This window comes from Phalacrocorax carbo, chromosome 1 (assembly GCF_963921805.1).
Source record: "Phalacrocorax carbo chromosome 1, bPhaCar2.1, whole genome shotgun sequence".
Taxonomy (NCBI): Eukaryota; Metazoa; Chordata; class Aves; order Suliformes; family Phalacrocoracidae; genus Phalacrocorax; species Phalacrocorax carbo.
The window spans coordinates 82,731,212-82,745,017 of NC_087513.1; the positions used below are offsets into that span (position 1 = coordinate 82,731,212).

The 13,806-nt window shown below is 41.6% G+C and overlaps 1 protein-coding gene across 3 annotated transcripts in view; it reads right to left on the reverse strand.

Annotated features, from left to right (window-relative positions):
* Positions 1–13,806, reverse strand: part of NDUFA9 (NADH:ubiquinone oxidoreductase subunit A9) — a 28,498-nt gene continuing 14,692 nt past the window's right edge. The window contains exons 9-12 of one of the 3 annotated variants that reach the window (XM_064462308.1): positions 12,593–12,688; positions 10,538–10,604; positions 9,192–9,235; positions 7,917–8,019 (exon numbers count right to left, since the gene is read on the reverse strand). In XM_064462308.1, coding sequence (XP_064318378.1) covers positions 9,200–9,235; positions 10,538–10,604; positions 12,593–12,688 — 199 coding nt within the window. In that variant the 3' untranslated portion in view covers positions 7,917–8,019; positions 9,192–9,199. Of the gene's footprint in view, positions 64–7,741; positions 8,020–9,191; positions 9,236–10,537; positions 10,605–12,592; positions 12,689–13,806 lie in introns of those variants that run through there. The other 2 variants (XM_064462297.1, XM_064462319.1) reach the window with 2 other exon arrangements.

The window sequence follows — 13,806 nt, forward strand, 5'->3', positions numbered from 1 at the left end:
ATGTGCACTGCTGGCTCAAGTGATGCAGGAGCTCCAGGAATAGCTTGCAAGTAGAAGGTAATAGTAGTTGCACAGAGCTTCCAACACTATTGCTAGACAGACAAGCTGAAAACTGTCCATGCATCTGATTCCTTTACCACCAAGTAGGGCTTCTATAAGTAGCTTGTAGTCACTGTCCTGGTTTCAGCTGGGATAGGGTTAATTTTCTTCCTAGTAGCTAGTATAGTGCTGTGCTTTGGATCTAGCATGAGAATAATGTGATAACACAACAAGTTTTAGTTGTTGCTAAGCAGTGTTTACACTCAGTTAAGGACTTTTCAGCTTCCCACACTTTGCCAGTGAGGAGGTGCCCAAGAAGCTGGGACAGCTGATCCAAACTGGCCAAAGGGATATCCCATACCATATGACGTCATGCTCAGCATATAAAGCTGGGGGAAGGAGGAGGAAGGGGGGACATTCAGAGTGATGGTGTTTGTCTTCCCAAGTAACCATTACACATGATGGAGCCCTGTTTTCCTGGAGATGGCTGAACACCTGCCTGCCGGTGGGAAGAAGTGAATGAATTCTTGCTTTGCTTTGCTTTTGTGCACAGCTTTTACTTTACCTGTTAAACACTATCCCAAGCCACAGGTTTTCTCCCTTTTACCATTCCGATTCTTTCCCCCACACCACTGGGGTGGGGTGGGAGTGAGCGAGCAGCTGAGTGGGGTTAATCCAGAACAGTCACACCTGAAAGTCCCCTCAGCCGCAGGCAGTTGGACAAATCAAGCTAATTACAGCACTGGGTTTCTGCTCTTGACAGGTCTGGGTTCTCTATTTGATAGTACATACTGCTTTGGCCAGCGACCAGAAGGTGAGGGGCATCTCCCCAAGCAGAGCCAGTTTGCAATAGCCAGGTTCAGGGATAATCTTGAGACAAGCAAACTCAATAGTTTTAAAGCAAAGAACATGAAGCCTCTATTGCCAGAATCAACAAGTTGCTGTTGTCCAACACCTGTAAGTCCACGGTAGAGAAAAATCATGGAATACAACCACACCAGTAAATAAAACTTCATCAAGGCACAGGGTCATTCATTTCCCAATTATTGCCAATGCTGTAATTGTTCATGTGTTCCTGCCTGCACCATCTAGGACGTTCCCATAGAATACCCACAACAATTTGCAGAGTAAGACTCACCAGAGACTTTTCCCCAAGGAAATAACTCGAGTTTGGTAAGTTTGTTCTGGTCAGCATGTGGGAGAGAGGAGCTAGGTGGGCCAACAACAATTGTGTCCTTTCACTTATACTTCCAAGGCCTGAGAACAATCCCTCAGCTGGTCTTGCATGATAACAGAGAGAGAACTGTGTATGCAAAACACTGCACCTCCTTCTGCTCAATGATGCTGGCCAAGCCAGAGAATCAGATGCCCTACATTTCCTCAACAATACAAAGGAATCATGAAAAAAATATGCAAGGGAACAATTTATTTTGCTTAGGTATTTACAGCTCCAAGAATACACAACTTAGATGTGCCAATAGGTTGTTTGATTGTTTGATTCATACATGTTAAAAAGCTAACCTTCAAATGGAAAGGAATAAATTGTAATTAATCTGATTTTTTTTCCCTCATACACACAAGAAAGTGTGCTTACCTGTGTTAAGATCCCCCTGCTTCTTTTAGACTTTCAGAACTTTTTGGGTGTTTTGGGGTTTTTATTGTGGGGGCTTTGGTTTTTTTGTTTGTTTCTTTGGTTTTGTTTTTTTTTTTTTGGGGGGGGGGGGGGGGGGTTGGTGGGAAAAGGGGAAGCAGGGAGGCAGAAATAAAAAGATGAATCCCAGTATCACATTAGGTTGGTTGTTTAAAAAAAAATTCAATTTTGTTTTTTCATGAACACTTACAAAAAGAAGACAAAAGTACTTTCATGAAACATAAGGATTACGCTTTTGTCAAAATTTTATGGAAATTCAGGCAAGGGAAAAATAAAGGACCTCAGGACAGAAACAGGGCTAGAAAAAAATGACAGAATGAGGTCCATCCTGGGAAAGAAAAAACTAAGCTAGCAAGAACATAGCAGATTATATTGTGAAGTCCAGTAAACATTTCCAGTATAACAGGAAATTAACAAATGCCATCAAACTAACTAATATGAAATGCTCAGAAGAAAAGGTAGGGCTGTTCAGGATTTACATACAAGGTAAGTCTGTTTGCTTTAACTCTGCTCAGACCACAGCTGAAATATTATGCCGACATTATCGCACAACCTGTTTTAGAGCCATAAAAAAAAACAAACAAACCAAAACTAACAACCAGGACCAGAGGAAACAAAGAGCACCTTGTACTGTACATGTTGCGGTTAATCCACGGCAAGTACTGTACTATGCACTGTAAATGCATGGGAATACCTCGACTAATAGTACAAGTGTAGTACAATTGTATTTAAATACTGTGCATTTTAAAATATTTATCTTTAAAATACTCAGTATTTGGTTAAAAGTACCAACAAAATACCGCTTTGGTAATAGGAAAGTTTTCTGCATGGTTTGGGTATACTGGAGCATAGAGGAGAAAGAAGAGAAGTGTGCCTACAAGAGCTCTACTATTCCACTCACTGTCAGGATCAAAGAAAGATCCTTTACCAGCTTTGCGTCACAGCACATATACCACTGTGATACACTGAAGGAAGGAATGAGGGAAAACTAGTTCTACGACGCAGAATTTCTGGGGGTTGCTGGTAAGCACACTCAGCACCCTCCATGGATAACAAGGAAACATTGAGCAGGAGTCCCATACTAGCTGAAGTCGGTGGCATTTTTGCCAAACTCAAAATTCTTACCCTCCATGGCAGAAACTGAGCATTGCTCAGGGCAGGCTCCTACAGACACGGGTAGCCTTCAAGTACAAGGAAGGACAGTGCATTGGAACTGAAGCAGAAAGAGATGGTCCATGCCCAAGATTTTGTAAACCGCCCTATTGTGTAACCTGGGCTGCATAAAAAGCCCTACCATATAAAGAAGCCTACGGAATCCTGAGCTGCGTAAGTGTGGCCAGCAGGTCAAAAGAGATCATTCTCCCCCCTCTACTCCACCCTTGTGACCCCACCCGGAGTACTGCATCGAGCTCTGGGGTCCCCAGTACACAGAAGACATCGAGCTGTTATAGTGGGTCCAGAGGAGGGCCGCAAAGATGATCAGGGGGCAGGAGCACCTCTCCTATGAGGACAGGCTGAGAGAGTTGGGGTTGTTCAGCCTGGAGAAGAGAAGGCTCCAGGGAGACCTTATTGCTGCCTTTCAATACTTAAAGGCAGCTGATAAGAAAGATGGAGAAAGATTTTTTGCTAGGGTCTGTAGTGACAGGACAAGGTGCAACAGTTTTAAACTGAAAGAGGGTAGGTTTAGACCAGACATAAGGCAAAAAAAGCTATGAAGAGGACGGTGAGACACTGGAACTGGTTGCCCGGAAAAGCTGTGGATGCCCCATCATTGGAAGTGTTCCAGGTCAGGCTGGACAGGGCTCTGAGCAACCTGATCTAGTGAAAGATGTCTCTGTCCATGGCGAGGGGGTTAGACTAGGTGATCTTCAAAGGTCCCTTCTAACACAAACCATTCTGTGATTTCTCATGGGTTTTTTTCCCCCCCTCTAAGTAGAGGGAAAAAGTAGTAGCATACAAAGATAAAGAGAGCACAAACACAGCCGTGATAAAACTTGTCCAAGAAAATTACATTCCTATTTTTCTAACTGTTCTGCAAAAGCCATTCTTTTATCTCCTTCCTTTTTCCTTGTAAGTCATACTGTCTTGTACTACACCAGGAAAGCTGAAGTATTAAAAACCCCTACCATATATATACACAAAACACAAAACTTTGAAGAAAAGCATTTAATGCCTTTTTTAATCAGTTTTATCAGCCCAGAGGATAAATGTTAGCCAATAAAGTTACAGAAGAGGTGGAAAACCTAGAAAAGCATTTGCTAAGCAGCAGTTCTTATTACTGGACGATTTAATTCTAATCAAGACTGTGGCAATACAGAGGGTAAACCAATGCACATGCATTGCTATCCATGTTTCTCAAACTGGGCACTCTATGCCCTGCTCCAAATCAGAATTCCCAATAACAAAATCCCTGGGATCTGGGATTCCCTAGTGACAATGAGAAAAGTGATTTACATTTTCTAGGTTTTACTCACCCCTCCCAAAGAAAATAACACCCCCCAAAATACCCCAAACACCACAATCAAAAAAGCTTTGCCTGTTAACACTAAACCACTCTCAAAAATCTTGTGATTTATTGTTGCTGATTTATAAACAAACCAAAATAGAAATGTGTGTCAAAACAGGCCTAAGAAAGCACAAAGGAAAGCAGAAGTAGAGATTCACAGGAATCCAGAACTAGCTTCATTCAGAATTTTCTCCAAAAGGTCTCATTTCTTTATTACAAAAATTTTGATGCTACCACCTTTCTAAGCTTTTTCAAAAAAGAATGGTGTTTAGAGTAAGCAAGTCCCAGGCTATAACTAGTCATTAAAAGGGTAGAAAGAAGCCTTAGCAGTACACTGTCACTCTATTCTCAGCTCTGCCACCAGCTTTCCTTTGCCATTTTCATAGAATCATAGAATGTCCTGAGTTGGAAAGGACCCACAAGGGTCATTGCGTCCAACTCCTCTCCTCCTGTCCATCAGACTGTCCAAGGTTGGGTGGGGCGTGTATGCATACATATCTATGTACATGCACACAGCTATACACACACACCCACATATATCTAACACAACTGCCAGTATGACTGCCTTCACCTACTATTCAGCCCTTATTAACCCCTAACATGTCTCCTAAGTGCACACACACACTCACGCAGCCATGCAAATACTTCATTTCATCCATTAACAGATGCTGCAAGGCTCTGCTGTCTCACAAGACCCTCTAGAGCAGCCTGAACATGGGCTACAGATTAGATCATTAGACTTACTGGGAAAGGACCAAAGCAGGTTCCCTTTCAGCCAGAGATGGTACCAGTGCCATGTGCTATTATACCACTGTAGCCAAATTTGTTGATGCAGTTTTGGGCCTGACCTGAAAACCCCTTTCTGGACAGCCTTCTTGCTGCGTGCCGGCAAGGAACAGAGATGAGAAATGGCAAAGCCTGAGCAGGAGACAGGCTGCAAAAAGTAGAGGCACCCAGCGCGCTTAGACTGTTGCCACTTTTTGCTCTACCAGTGACCTCTTGTGGGGAGGGTGGAAAACAGCAGCCCCCTCTTTCCGTACTGCTTTGAGCAACACCGCACACAAAGGTGTTAGGCACAAGCCACACGTTTGAAGGACCTTCAGTACTTTGCAAATTGCAGATTGGCTGAAAAAACTATTGCAAACTGAGAAACTAGGGATAGGATAAGAAGGAAGATCCTCTCATTGATAAACGAGTAGGGATAAAAATCACTGATGAAACTGAATTATAGTAATTTTGTACTCTGGATTGTATTACAAAATAAGTGATTTTTTTTTCTTTTTTTTAAATTGTTTTCCTTTTTACATTCAAGACCCCTAAATAAACTGCTTTGGAAGAATAAATAATGAGAAATCACACTGTAGTTTCTACAAGGTAGGAAACAGAAGCGCTATGTAAGGCAAAGTATTGTGGAAAACTAAACTTGCAGCAGCAGCAGCTGAGCACTAAGGAACACTGGTAAAGCAGAGTATCACATACCTGTTACAGATCAGGAGGCTTAAAGCAAACTTTTAATGGGTATTCATCACCTGCATGTCCTCTGTCTAATAGTTGTGTGAATTAAGATCCTGTAAGGAGTGGTCTGTGGTGCAACTGAAGCCACTGGAAAAGCTGTGCTTTGAATGGGGAGAAAAGAAAAAAAAAAAAAATCACTGCAGTATGGTAAGCGTTCCAGAATCGGCACCTCACAGTACAGCATCACCTTTGACAGTTCTTTCTGCCTCAGTTTGTCATCTGAAAATGGAAACCGCTTGTTAACCATGCGGCACTATCATGATAATTGCGTATCTCTGTACTCTATGTGCACTTGTGAAATAGTTCAGAAATACTACTGTTTTCGCAGCAGGATGTGAATAACATGCAATAAATCAAGATTAGGGCCACACATATTAAACGAGCACTAATGAGGCTACTTATTTACAGTTAGGGTCTTATGGAAAAAAGCCTGCAGTCAGAAAAATACTAAAAGGATCAAATTATTAGCAATATACACTTCACTTCCAGTTTGTCCTAGGTTTGAATTGACAGATTTATTTTAAAACAACTAAACTTATATTATCAGAAGAAAAATATAAAATCCATGAGAGCCAAATTGAATACATAGCAGGAATGACCAAAAAATTCCTATTACCACAAGAGCCTACCTCTTCCTAACAGAGTAAATATTAGCAGCAGTAGGCTCTATGTGGAAGACCAAAATGTGGAAGCTGTTAAAATTTAAGAAACACTTCACCCAGGAGTATCACAGTAGCTTGGCAACAATACAGAAATAGTGAGATTCTGATCTTTTGATTAAACCACACTGATTGCTGAAGCCAGAGACTACCGTGCTTTCCCCAACCTTGACCTTTATGTGCTTTTCAATCTCTGTACTTGCTTTCCTACTTTACTTTTTCATCACCTGTTCCATCCCATTCTCCGCTTCAAATTTCCCCTCCATTAGGGTTCTACTTTTGATACCTATTTGTCCTACTTGTCCCAGTTCCTTCCCTCCAATTTCACATCCAGCATAGGCAAGTAGTAGGAAGCTTGGAGGTGAAAACACAGAATGTTCCGTCACTCATTTTATCCCCTCCCAGCCCCAGTTTAAAACCAGTTTCCCCACCAATCTCAACTCATCCTAGTTAACGTGATTCTTCCTACTCCCGGAACTAGCAGCTCATTCCTTGATTCAAGAAATGTCTTCTTTCACATCTTGAAGCATCAGAGCACTGCACTGCATATAGAAGATCTAGATCCCTGCTCTCAGTTCTGTGAGCAGACTCACTCAGCTCTAAGCTGCACCCTAGCAAACAACGTCCCTGCCAAAATTTAACCAAAAGCCTCCAGCAACTCTTTGGATAAGGAAACAGAGAGCACAGTTCTTGATCAAATTCAGGCAGGTATGTTTCTGATCTTAAAATAACTGAAAATACTTAATCCTGAAGCAAAGCTTATCTCTCTTACCAAAAGACAGACAATGTCCCAGCACATAAAAGCTTTGAGCATCTAAAAATAGACTTTCTCACTTAAAAATGGAAAAAATTACACATTTCCTCATGTCTATGAGCCCCAGCACACAATTATCACAAGAGATCAGACGACACATAGTAACTTGTTTACATGTCTGACAGTCTCTGACCTTAGAAACAGCTTGTGCCACTTTGGCTGGTGTTTTCTGTAACAGTTGTGCTCAGGGCAGAGAACAAAGCTCAGGAGAGTCAAGAACTTAAGAACAGCGATTCATCTGTTCCTCATAAACCGAATAGGTGGCAGTACCAGCAATCCCTGTTGGAAAGGGCATGTTCTAGGCGACATAGTTCTGAACTGCAATGCTCTTCAAATCACTTGAGCACTTACTAAGGGTCAGTGATACGCTTGCTTTTTAGAGCCAAGGGAGAAACTGACTAGCTTTACAACACATTCCCTCTAGTCCCAACCTTCAAAATATTTTAATGCTCCCCCGGTATGCAACAATACGTAATATGCTTTCATGACCTTTTGAAGTGAAAAATAGCATTTCAATGACAGTCTTCCATAACTGAAAATACAACACTGGCAAAATATAGCTTATGTGATTAATTTATTTTACTCAGTATGTACACAGTTCTCCAAACAAATTGGGTCATACAAAGACAGTTTAAGAAGCATTAAGTAACCCTCTTATCAACTGTTACATGGGATATGTCTTAGCTGGTTTTGCTTCCTCCAGCTCAGCATCCAACCAGCGGTATCTGCGGTGACGGCGCAGAACTTCAATTGCTTTTTCTTCTAGAGGTGTTGGTTGAATACCCAGGTCTTCCAAACCAGGAAGGTCAGGAAATGTCATGTCTGTTGTGTGAAACTTTAAAAAGAAGAGGGGGAGAGAGGAGAAAGAGGGAATTCACTTGATTCAGGCAACCATTCACGTACTAAAAAAAAAAGTGTTGGGTACTTATACATGAGGTCACCTTGTTTCTTTTACGGAAAAAACCCAGCATAAATCCATAGTACTAGAAATATTTTAATGTCTCAAAACAATTTTCTACAAACAGCAGCTCTTGGGAGATTCTACTACAATTTCAAGGCTGCTGGAATAAGACTGTTTCCTCCCAGAAAGAACCCTGCAATACAATACACTGCTGCATCCTGTAGTAAATCTGAAGATCTATTCAAACACAAATGTGGACTGAGCCAACTGTGCATCAGTCCCAGCTCCTTGGCTGATTTTGGCTCACTGTTTTTCCTCGGGAGGAGGCCCTACAGAGCTATGGTGTAATTATACAAGGTATTGAGTACTCAGTGTTACTTCAACAGGAGATACAGATGTTCTGCATCTGGCAAAAAGCCCTTCTGGCTTCAGATTTAGATTCAGGAATAGCAGTGAGACATGCAGAAAGTGTCTGCATTTTCTCTCCATCACATACACGTTATGAGGAAGATTACTGCACTGCAACCACAAAATTAGGCCAAAATTGTAAGGACATATTTGAACTGCAATTATATACATTCTCCTTTGTCAAGAAAATATATGTTGAATTATCACCTTTAGTAGGTTGTTTTTCTCTGTTCATGGTTTTAAACAGGGCCCCGTGCAGGACAAATATTTAATTTTGTTACCATATTTGCAATACTTATGACGTACGTCTTAGAAAATGGGGATTTCTCTTGTGCTATTATTCCTTGAAAGGTCTTTAAGTCAACCACATCTAATTTTGTGTAGATTACTTAAGGATGAAAAGCTGGGAAAGAAGAACAATTAGACACAGAAGAAGTGACATAGAGAAAACACCCCCCCATACTACCCATGCTAGAGCTGAATTGCAGCACTTCTATTGATTTGGTGCAGGCTTATTTTATGAAATGTAACTCTATAAACTACAAAGGCAGCTAGAAGTAAGTTTTTCAGAAGATGTTACATCTACATCCTGCGTCAATACAGCCAATAGAACTACACTGCCAACGCTCTCCAGTATGGGGAATAAGTCAGTGTTTGGGAACAAAAAAAGTTTTGCACTAGACCATGAATAAGCTTACCTCCTTTATTACACATAGTGTCCACAGGTTTTCACAATTATTTCCTAACAGAATAGGAAATCAATTTATTGCACAGATGGAGAAATGTAAACATAGAAATTAATTGCTTACAGCTATTCAGTAAGCAGCTGTAAGTATAGGACCTAGTTCTCCCAAAGTCACAGTAGTACCCTATCTCAAATTAATTTTGAGACAAACAGGTCAAAATAAGCTATTGATACTGCATCCTAAAAGGCATTCAAATTCCAGCTCTGCAAAACAGTTGGGAAAGTACCTGCAGCCTTCAGAGAGCAGCAGGCTTAGAGACTGTCAGAGTAGATGACTATCTTTGCCAACCTACATATATGCCAACAGTTTTGACAATACTTGATAAATCCTACTTTTCCCTCACTTGCAGTTGGTTTTTTCAAGTTATTTCTCCACCCACCCCCACTTAGACACTCTGAGAAGTTAGGAATAAACATGAAGCTGCAACATGTTCATGAGAAATGCACTCTAATGTTAAGTGAGAGTTCAGGCTGTATCCAGCACTGTCAGCTCACCTTGAGTTGTTAAAAATGCCATTATCTGGATGGCATAAATGATTTTAATGCATCTAGTGGCACATCAACTCACTAGTTACCTAGAAGTGGGGAGCACCCGCCCCCATCACTTAGCTGCACATTGCATATCTAATCTCTACTTTGGCTTTGCTATTTTCAGTAGTGTGTGTTTTGGGGGAGGGGGACAGGGGCACAGTGGAGCATGCACCCTTGACCACTTCCAGCACTTAAGAAGGTTGCACCCTTTCCCCACCCCCATCATGTTACTTCTTGCTGTATTACCCTCTCACCAATTGTTTCAACCACTTTCTTAAACATATTTAGAGAAATATGTTAACCATTCTTCCTCCACCAATGCTAGTGGAAAAACTACATCATAATGATGCCTTTAAAAAAAAAGAAGTGTTCTGTTAGTCCCTCTCCCTTACTAAGTCTTTGTAGGGCTACACCAGAGGGATCTCCATACTGCTTTGACAGTGTATTCCCTTGGCACTGTAACAGGTGTGGACAAATAAGTTAAGAGCCAGATTGCATAACAGTAGCTGCAGCAATGGTATGGCAGGAACCATAACCATTTTTTGAGGAAGGTTATACATACATGCCCTTAAAAATTTACATATTTGTAGTATCCAAACAGTCTAAAAGCAATTCTTTATATTCAAATTCTAGCCACGGAACTGACTGAAATACTACACCAGATGATGTACACACATTTCAGCAATCCTTGAATGCAAAACTACAAGTGCAAGTTACAAACACACAGTGAAACATTTCCCAAGAAGTTGTGGATTGTCCTACACTTACCCGGTCCACTTTGTCTCGTGTTAACCATGGTTCAAATGGACTAATCTCAAAGAATCTTGCAAGCAGACTGTAATCAGAAAGAGTATTGCAGAAGTGTAGTCATTATGCAGATACACAGAAGAAAACGAGAACTGGTAAAAATATTTCACACTTAATAGACAGTGAGCAAGAGCTTGTTCTGTAGATGTTCTTGCAAGCTATGAATTCATTAAAGCCATTAACATGCCAGCCAGCAAGTTCTTAGTTTTGTTTCTGGTAAATTTAACTGTTTGCTACTCTTACTATTCAATCTCAGTTTTACTTTGGAAGGGAATGGAGGAGCAGATATCTAGAGGTAAAAGTGAACGTTAGTGGGTAGGGAGAGTAAAGCTTCACATCCAATTCCCTACACACCAGAGGGTTCAGTCTAGCCCCTGCCTTTCCTCCAAACTCAGTTCCCTAGTAGTGTGGGCAGTAATCCAATTAGTCATGAAGTTTGATTCAGTGTCTCCATGAGAAAACATGCTTGCTGACAACTAAATGAGTTAACAGCCGTCCAAACAAGATGATGGAATCTGGAGCAATCTGCATCTATAAAAAGAATGAGGATTAGTGTATCTGCAGTTTCCAGAAATGAAGTTTCCCTTGAAAGAACAAAAATCTGGCAGAGAAAAGAAAACAACACTACAGAGCTCTTGCTCAGCGTCTCGGGACCAACAGTATTCAAGGTAGAATCTCTTACTGAAGTGCTCACCTGGCAGACTAAGATACTGCACATAAACAGAACTAGGCTTATCCATCTTTTAGATGCACTCTTTCCTCAAAAATATGAAATACCACTTAGTTTAGCCCATTAAAAAAAAAGCATAACATGGACTACAGCAAATGTGAATAAAACTAATAAGCACCCACATAGTTACTTTTTAACAAACTGCTCTGTGTCAGCTGAGCCATGTTAAATTGATGCCTCTACAGGCAGAAAGAGCCACAACAGTTTAAGATGTTGTTCTAGCACTAGTCATCAGTTGCATGAATCCAATGTTGAGTCCTATTAGCAGATTGGTAGGAGAGTGATTTTTTTAGCTTGTTAGTTTGTGTTGTACTAAAACTGAGGAGGACCAATACCCCAAACATTAACACATCTCAACCACACTGAAGGCAACTTCTGAAATGGTATCTACTGTCTGAGGTAGCTCTTGAAAAGGATGTGATTATGCCTTAAGGACTAGGCACAGGGTCAGACTTATACTGCACTTTTTCATGCACCATTACTCAGTAGCTGCAATTCAGCAAATCAGCTTCTATCCTCAGTGCCCGAGGCCAAAACATACAGCTGCAGAAGCAGCTCAGTGCGTGCAAACAGCCTTTCAGTCCAACCACTGTAGTCAACTGAAGTGATGCTACGCCTTTCCCTTTTTACCTCCCTATTTATTACCATCTTCTAAAGATGTTACTGCCTTCATATCACAGACAAAGAAATGCTTGCTCACAACTGCACTGCTCAAATTCCCAGGCCAAGACCACAGTACAAACTTACCTCCAACACTGGCTCAGATCAATACAAAGGATTGAACTAGAAAGTCAGCCAATACCCATACCCACCCTTACCCCAAACTCTGCTTCCAGGGCAGTAGTGTTCACCAGACTGGAAGGACAGCTGACAGTAGCAATACCTTAAGCTGCTGCAGAAAAATCTATCAGGGCCTACAATCAGCAACATACACACAGATTTTCCCTGTGGTACTATTAAAACTTCATTTACTTTGCTACTGATTGTCTCTACTTAGGACCCTGTGCTACTTCTTGATTCAGCAAAGCCATTCAATGACTCTGGAATAAATAGTTATGTTAAGTTTATTACAAGTATATCTTTCATACACTAGCTCACCAAATGCAGGCCTGTGCCTGAGCAGAAGACTCAAAGCTAACTAATGAGTACCTAGGGAAAGCCAGTTTCTACAGTCCTACCATTTTAAATAACAACTAGCAATATTAAATAATCAATGCAACAGTTATTTATGCTTCTGTGCTGCCTAGCGGATCCCAAGTTCTAAGGAAAGGAAGGGCCCCACTTACTGGTAGAGAGGACGTGGAAGCGGATAGGGAAGAAAGGTTCGAAAGGAAACCGCGTAGATGTATGCTACCATGTCGTAAAGGAGGTATCGGTTAGGTCTGAAAGAAAAGGCAAATAACGTTATAGGTAAGTTAGATGTACTTAAATATTTGCAGCAAGAGATAAAAATTTTAAAGCCCTCCACCCCCAAGGCTACCAAGGGCCTGTTTTCATCAATCTAAATGATTTGCCAGGTTTGTTATTTTCCTCACAAGAAGGGAACAAATTTTGGCCCTCCAGATTCTGTACTGTCTGAAATAACAAGAGATTAAGTTAGAAAAACATATCATCAGCAGCGATGGTAACAGCGTAAGTCGCAAATTGCAAAATTGTTTCATCACTGCATTTGGTGCCAGCGCCCAGGCGCTGGCGGGGGCGCTGCAGGGGCAGCTTATGTGGAGGTCAGGGCTGCCCTGTGCCAGGCACAGGCAGCTCCAACAGACCCACGCCAAGGCACGGCTGAGTCCCTCATATGAAATGGTGGCACCTTTGAGAAAACATACTTATGGAAGGGCAAAAATGCCACAAAGGCAGAGATGAGAGAGGAAAAAAGCATGGGAAACAGTCCTGCGAGCACCAAGGTGAGAGCATGTGGTGGTGTTCCAGCCACCCAAGCAGGGATTCCCCTGTGGCTCATGGGGACCCCACAGCTGAGCAAGTTTATCCTGAAGGACTGAAGCCTGTAGAAGGACCCACGCTGGAGCTGGGGAAAAGTGTGAAGAGGAAGGAGTGGCAAAGAGAAGTTATGGACTGACCCCATAACCCGCTGTTCCCCATCCCCCTGCGCAGCTCAGGACGAAAGGGTAGAGGAGTCAGGATGAAAGACTAAAGCTGAGCATGGGGAAAGGGTGGAGGGGAGAACGTGGTGTTTATTCTTTTTGTCTTTATTTCACACTACTCAATTTAATTTACTGCCAATTAGAATAGATTTAATTTTTTCCAAGTCGAGTCTGTCTGGCCTATGACAGCAACTGGTAAGCAATCTACCAGTCTTTTATCTCAACCCATAAGCTTTTTGGCCAAGGCTAACCCACCACAGTCATAGTGAATAAAGTGTATTCTGTGTACTTTTAAAGCACACCTTCAATGTGCCTCCTCCATGCTGACTCAAATTCTGAATACAGTTTTCAGCACTGGGACAGGACTGAATTTGTGGAAGCCCACTTGGTACTTTATA